This window comes from Onychostruthus taczanowskii, unplaced genomic scaffold, assembly GCF_017590055.1.
Source record: "Onychostruthus taczanowskii isolate IOZ18803 unplaced genomic scaffold, ASM1759005v1 scaffold51, whole genome shotgun sequence".
NCBI lineage: Eukaryota > Metazoa > Chordata > Aves > Passeriformes > Passeridae > Onychostruthus > Onychostruthus taczanowskii.
The window spans coordinates 1159026-1170954 of NW_024502680.1; the positions used below are offsets into that span (position 1 = coordinate 1159026).

Consider the following 11929-nt stretch of genomic DNA (forward strand, 5'->3'; position numbering starts at 1 on the left):
TGACAGTAAACTGGGAAGATCTTTAATGTCTTTTCTCTGGCAGGATTCTGCAGTTTTGTTTGCCTGATTGGTTTCTCTCCCCATGAGTATTCTGTGTGCTTTGCTGACGTGGTTTGCTTGGGGTGGCCCCAGCTCCTACTCTCCTCTGGAGCTTTGCAGTGGGATGAGGATGATATGTGTTTTTCACAGTGGTGATCATTCCAAAGGGCCCCATCAGGAAAGGGAGAAGTCTTCATTTTCAGCAGAGGGTGGAAACTGAGGTTGATGTCTGTGCAATTCTGTGTCTTTACCTGGTGTCTGACCTGCCTTGCCTCCTTGCAGCCAGGTGTAGGCCAGTTGTTTCCCCTGCCACCCTCATGGCACTGCTCCTAATGGCACTTGGAGAGGGCTGGATAAAAGGGAAGGCTTCCCAGGAAAAGATGCTAAACCCGGAGGTGCTGGTTTTCACTCCTTCAGCACCTCATCCAACGGATCTCGCTGCATAATGAGCCCCTCCGAACTGCGGGCGGTTCATTAGTATGCTCCGTGTTTGTTTAAGAGCTCCCTGCTCTTTTATTGCTGCTGTGAGCAACTTCTAACTGCCTTTGAGATGAAAAACGGGCACCAAATGTTGCCAGCAAGTGAACAGATTTGTCCCAGTCTCCTCGGTCCAGTTCGCAGGGAATTTCACCCTCTGCCCTCTAGATGATCTTTGTGACTCAGTTATCAGTAAAAGCTAAAGCATCCATCCAGGCTGATAAATCCAACTCCCTATTTCCTTCATAACTTCTAAAGTGTTCCTGTGACCCAGGCAAGGCTGTCTGTGTGTGGGGGGAACGCTGCTTTCCTACAAGGTGTCAGGGGCAGCCCCAAACCAGCCCTTTCAACTGTATCGAGGAAAAACTGTTTGTGAAAGAAGAAGCAAATAAAAGCAGATGCTCAAACACTCTTTATTCAGAGCACACGGGACAAGGCTGGGAGAAATGTCAGTCGTTGTCTTCAAAAGGTTTATTTAGAACTTTTAGTTATGGAAACAAACAAAAAAATCCCTAAATATAACTATAGGTAACATATATATATATATATATATATATATATATATACACACACACTCACAAGCTTGTGAGAGAAATGTCAGGCTCGGAACAGCAAAAGCAGAGAGCATTTCTAAACAGCCTAAAAAGTCCAGACCAAGTCTCTCCCTTTTTCTCTCTCTTTTTTTCTTCTCTCTTTTTTCTTTTTTTTTTTTTTTTTCCTCCTCATAATTGCAGCATTTTAACAGGAATCACCTACACTGCACAGGGATGACATTAAAAATAAAAAGCAGTTGCTTACCCTTTTATCCAATAAAGGGATCTCAATGGCTTATGTGAGATCTGAAGGTAAATTTGATGCCAGAGAGGTTTGTTGCTTGTTGTCTTGTATTTTTATTAACAGAAAGTTAATTATTTTAGAATGCCAGACAAGAAAACTATATCATTATTATACACTAAAGAGCACGAGAGGATTCTAGACAATAATTTAGATGTATTAAATAAATAAAAAAAATAATAGCAGCCTTCTACAATGCAGGCTACACAGAGGTTTACTTCGGCTTGAAGTACCCAGGTCTTTAGTACACCTACAGGAACAGATTTGCTCCACAAGTGTTTTAAAGAAACATATCTATAAGATACATACATAAGAGTGTCTAAGGTTAGGACAAACATTGAAAACGCACTTTACCACGGTCTCCACATATCTAATGACCCCATTCTTGGATTGTTATGGGAAAAATTTGGCTGCAGAACCTGTCTGGGAGGTGCAGCATCAACCTGGTTGAAAAGCGACAGCGAGGGCAGCTGGAAGGAATTTTTGGAGGCTTGCTTGTTCTCCGCAGGGTAGAGGCGCTCCTGTGACGGGTTTGTGCCTCGAGCGCTGCCCTTAGGGCTCAGGGGACTTCTCTGCGTCGGGAGAGGCTGCTGGGACGGGCTCCCGGACCTGAGCGCTGCTTTGCAGGTGTCCTCCCCGGAGCGGGGCAGCGATTTGAGCAGGTGGTTCAAGAGGCGCGCCCCCAGGCTCTTGTCCATCCACTCGCAGGTGAGCAGCAGGTTGTGCACCTCGTGCATGCACTGGATGTAGCCGGTGCTGTACCTCTGCTGGGCCTCCAGACCCACCTTGGAGTCGGCTGTGCGGGACAGGAGACAAAGGGGGAGCGGGGGACAGTCACCTGGGTGCTCACTGCTGAAGCCTCTGGGCTTTAGAGATGCTTTGTTTGCGGGGGGAAGGTGAGCAGGGGGTGATCCCTGTGCCCTACTGCACCAAAAGGCAGAAATGGGCTCTGGAAGGAGAAAACGCCTTCCGCGGATTAAGCAGTGCCCGGCTCCATCTCCCCATCTAGTGGAGAAAGCCAGAGCCGGCGGCAGCCTGGGCCCGGGCGGTCTGGAAGGCGCTTGTGCCAGGCTGCCAGGGGATCAGGCCCGCTGGCATCGGGTAAGGGAGCGGGCACAGGGCAGGGGACCGGGCACTCACCCATCATCTTGCTGCTCTGGATGTTCTGGAGGTGCTTCACTGTCATCTCCAGGATGTCTGCTTTTTCCAGTTTAGACTGCTGATAGGGAAAGAATGCAGCAGTTAGAGGCAAAGAGGAGTTTGCACCATGCCCAGTTTCTCTAAAGATGAGGCATATCCCTTCCTCCCCCCACAACTCAATTTCCCACCAGCAGAAGGACAAAAAGCAGCATAAAACGAGCACTTACATCCAGGTGAAATGCGCCCACAACAGTCTCCTTCAGCTGGTCTAAGCAGTTATTAATCCTTTCCCTTCGCTTCCGCTCAATGAGGGGTTTCCTTAACTGGCAAAGAGAAGGAGCAGGAAAAATCTCAGTTGATATTTTAATTTCCTGTCCCTGCTGCAGTCCAGCAATGCCAGAGATCCCTTCCCTGTGTGAAGCCAGCACAGGGCGATGCAGTGCTCGGCAGGGACAAGGTGTGGATGGAGTGTGTGCCCATCCCTGAGGTGGCATCACCTCTCCCTTCTCCCACTTCCAATCCTTTCAAACACAGAAACTCATTTCCCCCGATCAAAACAGAGAGGAGGCATAGAAAGGAAACAGAAAAATACCCACAGGAGTTAAATTCAGAGAAAACATCTTTCTAACGGGAGAAAAAGTGTTGTCCCCTTCCTGTGTCCTGGAAGCAGTGGCCCGGCACCCCTCACTGACATGCCCAGCTCAGGGGACACTTACCTTCCTCTCCTCCTTGGTGCTGGCGACCTTGTGCGTGCCTGTGGTGGCCGTGGCCGTCATCCTGGTCCAGGCAGCCGGCCCGGCTCGGCAGGACGGGATGGGAAGGGATGGGATGGGAAGGGAAGGAAGGGAAGGGAAGGAGGCGCTCGGGCAGTGGCTCCCTCCCCTTCCAGATGGGCTCTTTGCTGCTCCGCTGCTCCTCGGCTGTATTTATAACCCCAAATTAGCATTTGAAAAGCAACTTTCCTTGGCGGGACTTCTTTTCCCACACGAGGGGTCGAGCCCGGAGGTTTGTGGCCATCAATCAAAGCTGACAGGTCACTGCTTCTTTTCAATGACCACGCCGGCCCCCCCAAACGGCGACAGATGTCCAGCCTTCGACGCTGGGCTTTGGAGGGATCCTTTGTTCGGGAAGAAGGGGAGGAAAATGGGCGCGCTCGGAGCAGCTTGCACGGCTCCTCGTTCAATTTGCACAGATTCCCAGGGAGGGACACAATAGCCGGGAAGCGGTTGAATTACACCTGGGAAAATGCCTTCTACTCATCTTTTTCTCCTCTATCTCCTTGAAGCTATGCCTATTTTTACCTGCTAACCTGACCCCAGTCGTTTCACATCACTGTAACAGCCTCTTAATTTAATAATAGAGTACTTCAGCTAGGAGTTCCTGCTCCCAGGGATTCTTATTACAAGGAAATGATGATCGATTAAAAACTGTTGACAGCAGACACCTGAAGGAAGGTTGTTTCCATCACATAAATCCTCTAGGGAAAACATGGGAACTTTATTTACCTCCTGGGAACCTGAATTATCTGTTGCACCCGGGTGGATGTAGGTAATATGTAACTCTTTTAGTTTTTGGCTGCTCTGCAGAATTTAATATTAAATTTACACGGTATTGAAGATGCTAACAAACCTAGAGGTGAGTTAGTCCTGTGGAAGCTTTACTTCTTTGGGTTTTTTCCCGCCTTTTATGTGAGGAAGAGGGTTTGTCTGTTTGCTGCTCTGGAGTGCTGGGGCAGGGGATGAGGGGCTTTTTGAGGAGGCTTGGTGTGAGGTGAGAACACACCTTTATACCTCCTCACTTCTGCCTGGCTTGGGGGAGAGTATGAAGGCGTTTTCATGACCTTGCATTTGCTTTCTGAAGCTGCTTTGCTAATGACCAGGATTTGGCAGTGTCCTGTTGAGTCCCACAGGTGAAGCCCTTTGGATTGGTGTCAAATGTGTCACCTTATTGAAGTGGAGAGGAAGCAGCTGCAGAGGTTCAGAAGCACTGTAAGCCCTCCCAACGCACTGGGGTGATTTCCCAGCTCCTGGGAAAAATATTTTTATTCAAATAAATAAAAAATAACATCAGCATTCCACAATGCAGGCTCCGCATAGGTTTAATTTGGCTTGAAGTACCCTGGTCTTTAGTACTCCCACAGGAACAGATTTGCTCCACAAGTGTTTCAAAGAAACATATCTGTAAGATAGATGGTGCTGTGGCTGCAGAGCCCTCTGCCCCCCCAGCTCTGGGTGGGGATGTTCCCAGTGATAGCAGCGAGGACATCACGCTGTTCCTTGCTCAAGCACCGTGTGGGTGTGAGTGTGTTTGCTTGTGTGTCAATGCAAACATACTTGCAGCATGTCTGCACGCCCTGCTGCCTGGGCTCATCACCAAAACATGTCCCCAATCATGGGACCTGGCAGGCAGAGGCTGTCACATGCAGAGCTGGGGTGCAGTTCCTTGGTTTTATAAGTGCCCTACTTTGGCAATAGCCTGGGATGAGTTGGGGTTGTGCTGGGAGAGGAGGATTGGGAGGGGAAGGTTCATAACCTATCCTTTGTGTCAGGTAAATGGGTGGGATTCTTATCTCTGGTGTGCTGTCTTCAGAGACAGCAAAAGGAGATCCCACCACCCCCATGCAGGAGGTCCTCACATCTGACAGCCCAGGCTCCTCACCTGTGAAGGCTCTTTTGGTTTTCCAAGCTTTTTCCAGTCCAAGGAAATGGATTGTTGCTGATATTTATAAAAGGTGTAGCTGAAGCCACCTGATTCCAGCAGCTCGGCCTGGAGGAGGCAGGGCTGGGCTGGGGCAGGGGGCACAGAGCCCGCTCTGTGTTTTGTGCCCAGGCTGGCAGTGCCTGCCCATCTCCCTCCACCTTGTGCAGAGAGCAGCACCTTCCCAAGGCACTCAGGGCAGCAGTGAGAAGCTGAGATCACCTCAGCTCCTGGCCCAGCTGAGCACGGCAGGGGTGTCAGCAAATCCAGAATTACCCAAAAGCTCTGAAAAGTGTGTCCCGTGCCTGCTGGCACTGCTGCAGAGTGCAGTGTGTGCCCTCCTTGTTGGTGCACCGGAGGCTGGCCAGCCCCCGGTGCCACCAGGAAAGCTCTCTCAGTGTCTGTGATGGCAGCACCTCCTTCCTCGCCCTCTCTCCTTCCTTGACCCCTGCTCGTGGCTGCTGCCTTGCCCTCCCTCCTGCCCCCTTTGCCCTGCGAGCTGCCCCGAGCTCCGGGGCTGTTCCCCGGGACCACCAGGCGAGGCGGTGGCCAGGGGGACACGGCTGGCAGGGGAGGCCACGGGCAGCGGGGTGGCCCCGGTGCCCAGAGCTAGCCCGTGCCCAGCCCAGCCGGGCATCTGAGCCCTTGGCTTGCCCACGGGCATCTGCTGCGAGCGAGCTCATTTCAAGGTTCATTTGTAAGACAGCGCCGCAGTGAAAAAGAAGAGCAGCTTCGGCTGTAAACAGTTATTTTACACCTCTCAGTCACGGCAAAAGCCTTTATTTCGGAGGCGGGGGTGCGGGCGGGAGAGCTGCCCTGGCTTTGGGCAAGGCTGACATCTGTGCCGGGGATTGCAGGGACCCAACAGCCCCATGCTAATGAGCATTACAGGAGCTTTCTGCGAATTCCCGCTTTCCTTTTGCGTTGCCACTGCCAGGTTTCACTGAAAAGGGGATTCTCCTTTGTAAACAAAGCCTCCTTTTTTTAACTGAGCTTTCCAAAAAAAAAAAAAAATTTTTTTTTTTTTTTTTTTTTTTTTTTTTTTTTTTTTTTTTTTTTTTTTTTTGCTATTAGTCTGCGCTTCACACTCCGGAGAAAGAAAACAACTTTTAACATCTGTTCCTGCAGTATTTAAGAGGGAAAGAAAGGCTGTTGAAAAGGGAGAAAGTGTGGCAGATGTTGGCAGGTTCCCTCGGGCGCAGATGTCTTGCTCCGAACAGGACTTTCCTTGGGGAGCGGCGGCCGGGGCTCCTCTGTGGCTCGGGACACGCGACTGCCGAGCGGGCGGGGGACGTGGGAAAGCTCCGCCGAACAAAGGCGCTTATTCAAACAAACCCGAGAGCCGTGAACAATCTAATCACCAGCAGAGAAATGGTCAGCAGCCCCCGGCCCCGCCACGGAGGGCTTGGGGGCAGCCGGTGGCCACGGGACGCGGGAATTTGACCGGGCTGCAAGCGGAGTGTCCCTTCCTTGCCCCCGTGCTCCCTCTGGGGCATCCAGCACGGAGCTGTGGCCAGGGATCAATCCTTGCCGAGGTGCTCTGCAGCCCGGCTGCCTGGCGCAGCAGCAGAGGGGATGGAGGGCAGGCACCTCTGGGCTGGCCAGGGCTGTCCCACACTAGGGACAAGGCAGCACCAGAGGAGGGACTGTGGGATAGCTTTGGTTAGGCTGTTATAAAAGAGTTTCTACCAAGATAAGAATAAGAATAAGGAGGAGGAGGAGAAGGAGCCTCCAATCCCATTGATTACGTCTAGTTGAAATAACCTTGTAAAACTGACCTTGTTAGGGAAAAAAATTATTTTAATGGAAACAAAAATTTTGAGAGAACTTTTCATTCCCCTTCTTTCTGGCTGATAAAAAATAATTTAAAACAAGATTTTTGCATGAAAGCTGGTAATATTTCTGCTTAAGGACTTTGTAGGAAACAAGTGAGAAGCCCAAAGAAAAAGAAGCAGAGCCAAGAGAATTCACATAAGAGAGTAATTAACTCCAGTTTGATGTTAAAGCTGAGGAGCTCTGTGATTGTTCCCCTAGTTCCTGCAATTTTCAGCCTGCTTCATCTCTACCCCACTCCATTTTCTCTGGGTTCTGGGCAGGGCAGAGCTGCTCCTGCCAGCGAGGCTGCCATGTGCCAGGACAGCTCTTCCTCTTCCCTGCTCAGGGCCAGAGGGCAGAGCCAGGTGAGTTGAGCTGTGTTGCTTCTTTGGAGGTCAAGCATGGAGGCAAGGAGCCCAAACCCCTGCGGGGGGCATCAGCTGTGTTCCACCTGCCAGCAGAGCCCTTTCTGCATGGCAATTGGAAAGCAGGAGGCATTTCAGCTAGATGAGGAGCTCCATGCTGCAGAAAGGATGCTGCATGTCCACAGAGACCCATGCACCCATGCAGGCTGGTCCCTCTTGCAGCTTGGGGTGATACTGCGGGCACCGACTCAGAACCTGACAGGGCTAACAAGGAGGCTTGTGCAGTACTGAGGCAAGCCCAAGTCCAACCTTGACCCTGGCTGGTTAATGAATGGCCTCGTTAAAGAAGCTCAGCCTTTTGCAGGGATGGATTTGCTGTGGGAGAGTGGGAGGAGAGCTGGGCAGGTTCCTGAGCACTGCTCAATCTGCAGTGTGGATCAGAAGGACTATTTGATCCCCCTTGTTTTCCAGGCTGGAGATCATCCAGGTTGAGTCCCCAGTTAAGAGACAGCTTGCAGCTGCTCTGGGGTGTGTCTGCTGGCTGGGTGTGTGGCTGTGGGTGCCTGGCCCCAGAAGTGCCCAGGAGGCTGTCAGAGGCAGCCTGTCAGGGGTCCTGCTTCAGGGTCCTGCCCCTGCCCCATTCCCAGGTGTCTGTGGGTTTGCTGGGGCTGGTTTTCTGACAGCAGCTCTGCTTTCACCCATGATGTGGGCTCTGGGAAGTGAGGAGCAAAGCGCAGGGTAAGGTGGGGACAGTGGCTGCTGCCAGCACAGGCTGTGGGTTGGCCCTGATGTGCAGCCACGGCGTACCCTCTGCACCCTGTGCACTCTCCCTCCACTCGGGCTCCAGGCCTCCCCTGCCATGAACAAACACTCTCCAAGGAGAGGCTGCTTTACAGGGGCTTTACTCACTCTGAATAAAGAGGGTTTTGTCCAGCTTTTTCAGAAAGTCGGTTCTGCCTCAAGGTTGAGGTTTTAAAATGACTAAAGCTCTCCTTCAAGACGTTTAAATCTGGATGTTTCTCAGTAGCCACAACCCCCAAGCAGCCTGTGCTGAAGCCCTGCTTCACCGGGGCTGTTTTGCTGCTGAGCTATTCCATCGGGGAGGAATGCGAGGAGCAGCAGGACGTGCCAGCGCGGTGACTGGACACGCCGGGTCCGGAGGGTGCAGGCGGTGCCTGGGCAGGCTCCCGGCACTCAGGCACCTCAGCCGCAGTCTCCCGGAGATTACTCACTGCTTGATGGCCCAAGGGGACCAGGGCTGCCTCTCCTGACTGGCCTCAGTTCAGGATGTTTGACCTGCCATGGCCCATCTAAGCCCCGTGCAGCAGTGTTTGCAGGAGGAACACGTGTCCTGCAGCCCATCCAGGACAGGATGGTGCTGGAAATGGGTTGGTCAGAAAAGCAAAGGATGATTTATCTGTTCTTGGGATGTGGAGAAGAGCATTTGCTGTGTTGAGAGCACAGTCCCAATGAGCAGACACTATTCACAATGGGATGTGGGTCCAAGATCACCATCAGAGCTTGCAGAGGGAAGCCGTGGCTGTGCTGGGGATGGCTGCTCCACACACTTCTGTGTTGGGATCCTTGGGGATGGAGTGACACTGTGCGTACCAGGTCACAGTTTCTGGCAGAGGGCTGAGAGCTGATGGGGTTTGTGGCTAGGTGAGCATTGTGTGGTGAGTGGGGAAGAGGCACAGGGCATCTGGCAGATGAGTTTGGTGTCTGTGGTGGCCTATCAAAGCCTGTGAGTTCACCATGGTGTGGGTAGGGGAGGAGCACAGTTGGGAGTTCACCTGCTGCTTCTGCTACAGATGAAGAGAGAGAGGTCATACATGGCATTGGATAGTGCCACATGGAGTATTTTTCATCACAGAGAAAGCCCAGCTCCAAAAGTAGCACTGAACATCTGGAAATTCTGTTGACATCTCTAAATCCATCTCCTTTACCAAGTGCACCAAACCTCTCTGGACCCAGCTCAGCCTCCTGGGTACCAGCTGGCTCTGCCATCTTTGGGAGTGAACTCCTGGGATAGGAAATAATTACAAGGCTGGTACCAGCTGAGTAATTCTCAGCTTTTCTTTCACACACCCCCATGCAGCCTTGGTGTTAAGGATCAGCTGATGCTCTTGCCATTGCTCAAGCTGTCTCCTGCCTGGCAGGTTAGCAGTGCTTCAGGCCCCACAGGAAATCTTATCTGCTGCTTCTCAGTCAGAGTACTTGAAACACAGCTCCTGGGCCAAAAGCACCTTATAGGAAGCAGAAAATCTGATAAGCTGTGTGGGTGGTGGCAGGCTATAAGGGTTAGCCCCTTGCCTGTGCTGAATTTTACATGGCCTTGTTATGGAGGAGCCAAAACAAGTGCAAACTCTGCTTTACTTCTTCCCAGACCAGCCCATGGAGCAGCACCCACCTTCTCACAGCTCCTGCTTGCTCTACATCTTGTCAGGGCCATGGTTTTCCTACCCCAAGGTAACTGTGCCCCAAGAACTAGCAAGACATCCTACACCTTTTGGTTCCTCCACAGGAATGAGAAATGCTCATCCCTGTAATAAAGGAGTGTCTCCTAGATATAGCTGAAGAGGGGGGGAAAAGTAAAGAAATTGAAGAGGAGAGTTGGTTTAAAGCAGACAGTATTCATAAACAAAAACAAAATAGTATAAAACCTTTTGCTTTAATTGGTAAAAAATTAGTTACAAACATACAGATTTAAAAAAAAAATCTTAGAGAACAGGAGGCTTTATACACCATCCAGGATGGACTTGGCTCACACAGACCAGAGACCAGGCTGCAGAGCTCCCATAAGGTGGTACAAGAGAGAAGAGCCAAGCTTCATGAGGAGAGCATAGGGGACTTTGAGGGAGGAGAATACTTGAACTTTGTTTATGCAGCATGCCTTGAGTTCTTTCACTGAGGAGAGCAGTGCTGGGTATTCTCACACTCTGTGTGTGTGAGATGTTACCAGATATCTCCTGATAACAAGCCTGATCTGTAATGGAATAAACCAAGTGCTTGGTTTATTTAGTAAGCTTCACTTTGACAGCAGCATGGATGCCTGACTCCCACCACATTGGACCCCTGGGCTCAGCACCCTGCACACCCCACACTGCAGCCTCTGCACTTCCCACACTGCCTGTTTCTTCTTAGCTTCTCAATTCTTGGGGCTGCAGAGTGATGTGGGTTAAGATTCATCTTTGTGAGAAAAATATCTCTTCTGTGAGTAAATGTGGCTTTTGTGCCAGCCTGGCCACACGCCAATGCCTGCTTTTTATAGTCCATGTGTCTACGTGTGCTGTCACCACATCCTGAGCCCCTGGCACAGCACACCTTGTCAGCAGGAACAGGGCAGCCAGGCCAGCCACAGGCCGTGCTCTGCAGTAGGAGTGACCTGTGTGCTGTCCTGGGCCCTGGCTCTTGGGCTGCCCAGGGGGGCACTGCCCTTACCAGCAGCATTCCCAACCTGCTGCCCGCTTCTGTTGCTGCAGGGCTGGGATTGCAGCACCCGAGGAAGTGGGAAACACTCGGTTGGTGTTTGGCGCTTTGTGGTTCTGTCTCGGCACAGCCTGGCTGCTGCTGTGGCAGTGGAACACAGGAGGGTTTGTGAGGGGAAGGCATGAGCTGCAGGGTCTCTGGTCTGTGTGAGCCAAGTCCATCCTGGATGGTGTATAAAGCCTCATGTTCTCTAAGATATTTTTTAATCTCTATGTTTGTTACTAATTTTTTACCAGTTAAAGCAAAAGGTTTTATACTATTTTGTTTTTGTTTACGAATACTGTCTGCTTTAAACCAACTCTCCTCTTCAATTTCTTTACTTTTCCCCCCCTCTTCAGCTATATCTAGGAGACACTCCTTTATTACAGGGATGAGCATTTCTCATTCCTGTGGAGGAACCAAAAGGTGTAGGATGTCCTGCTAGTTCTTGGGGCACAGTTACCTTGGGGTAGGAAAACCATGGCCCTGACAAGATGTAGAGCAAGCAGGAGCTGTGAGAAGGTGGGTGCTGCCCCATGGGCTGGTCTGGGAAGAAGAAAAGCAGAGTTTGCACTTGTTTTGGCTCCTCCATAACGAGGCCATGTAAAATAATAACAAAACCCCCACTGCCACAACCCTTTTTTTCTTGCTTGTTGATTTTTAACATTAGGAGCTGTGCCCTGGGTTTGCTCTGTCAAAAGGCAAAAGAGGCTGGAGACACGAGTTCCCTAAGGAATTTTCCAGAAGAATAACTGTGATCAGCTGGGTGTCTTGTTGTGTTTCAAAGATGATGTTTCACCCCCTCTCCCCATTCCAGGTGTGTCTGTACACACATGTGCAGACAGCAATGCCCTCTCACACCTGCACACAGACAATTTTCAGATGATACAATTTTGTAGCCCTTTTCCAAAGCAGTGCCTGCCTTTGAAGGTTGGCACAGCAGAGCTCTGGAGTTCTCTCCTCATTGGGAGCCAGGGGTCCCATCAGGAGCAGGAGGAGAGGTACAGAAAAGCTTTAGAGAGTCTTAGGAAAGGTTATGCATGTATTTGCTGGTGTTGTCAAGGGATGTGGTAAGGGCCCCTGTGCTAGCTGAG

At 51.0% G+C, this 11929-nt stretch overlaps 1 protein-coding gene across 1 annotated transcript; it reads right to left on the reverse strand.

Annotated features, from left to right (window-relative positions):
* Positions 1–1625: 1625 nt before the first annotated feature.
* LOC121342164 (transcription cofactor HES-6-like) lies at positions 1626–3350 on the reverse strand. The gene is made up of 4 exons (XM_041416371.1): positions 3207–3350; positions 2718–2813; positions 2491–2569; positions 1626–2146 (listed from the first exon to the last, which is right to left on the reverse strand). Exons 1-4 carry the CDS (start codon positions 3264–3266, stop codon positions 1701–1703), a joined length of 681 nt encoding a protein of 226 aa, XP_041272305.1. The 5' UTR covers positions 3267–3350; the 3' UTR covers positions 1626–1700.
* Between the last annotated feature and the right edge of the window lie 8579 nt (positions 3351–11929).

Bases quoted from the DNA above. Each gene is read 5' to 3' on its own strand.
- LOC121342164 (XM_041416371.1), bottom strand. From the start codon at position 3,266: ATGACGGCCACGGCCACCACAGGCACGCACAAGGTCGCCAGCACCAAG. The intron at 2,570-2,717 runs GTAAGTGCTCGT...TTTCCCTATCAG, and splicing joins TGGGCGCATTTCACCTGGAT to CAGTCTAAACTGGAAAAAGC. The intron at 2,147-2,490 runs GTGAGTGCCCGG...TGTCCCGCACAG, and splicing joins CCAGAGCAGCAAGATGATGG to CCGACTCCAAGGTGGGTCTG.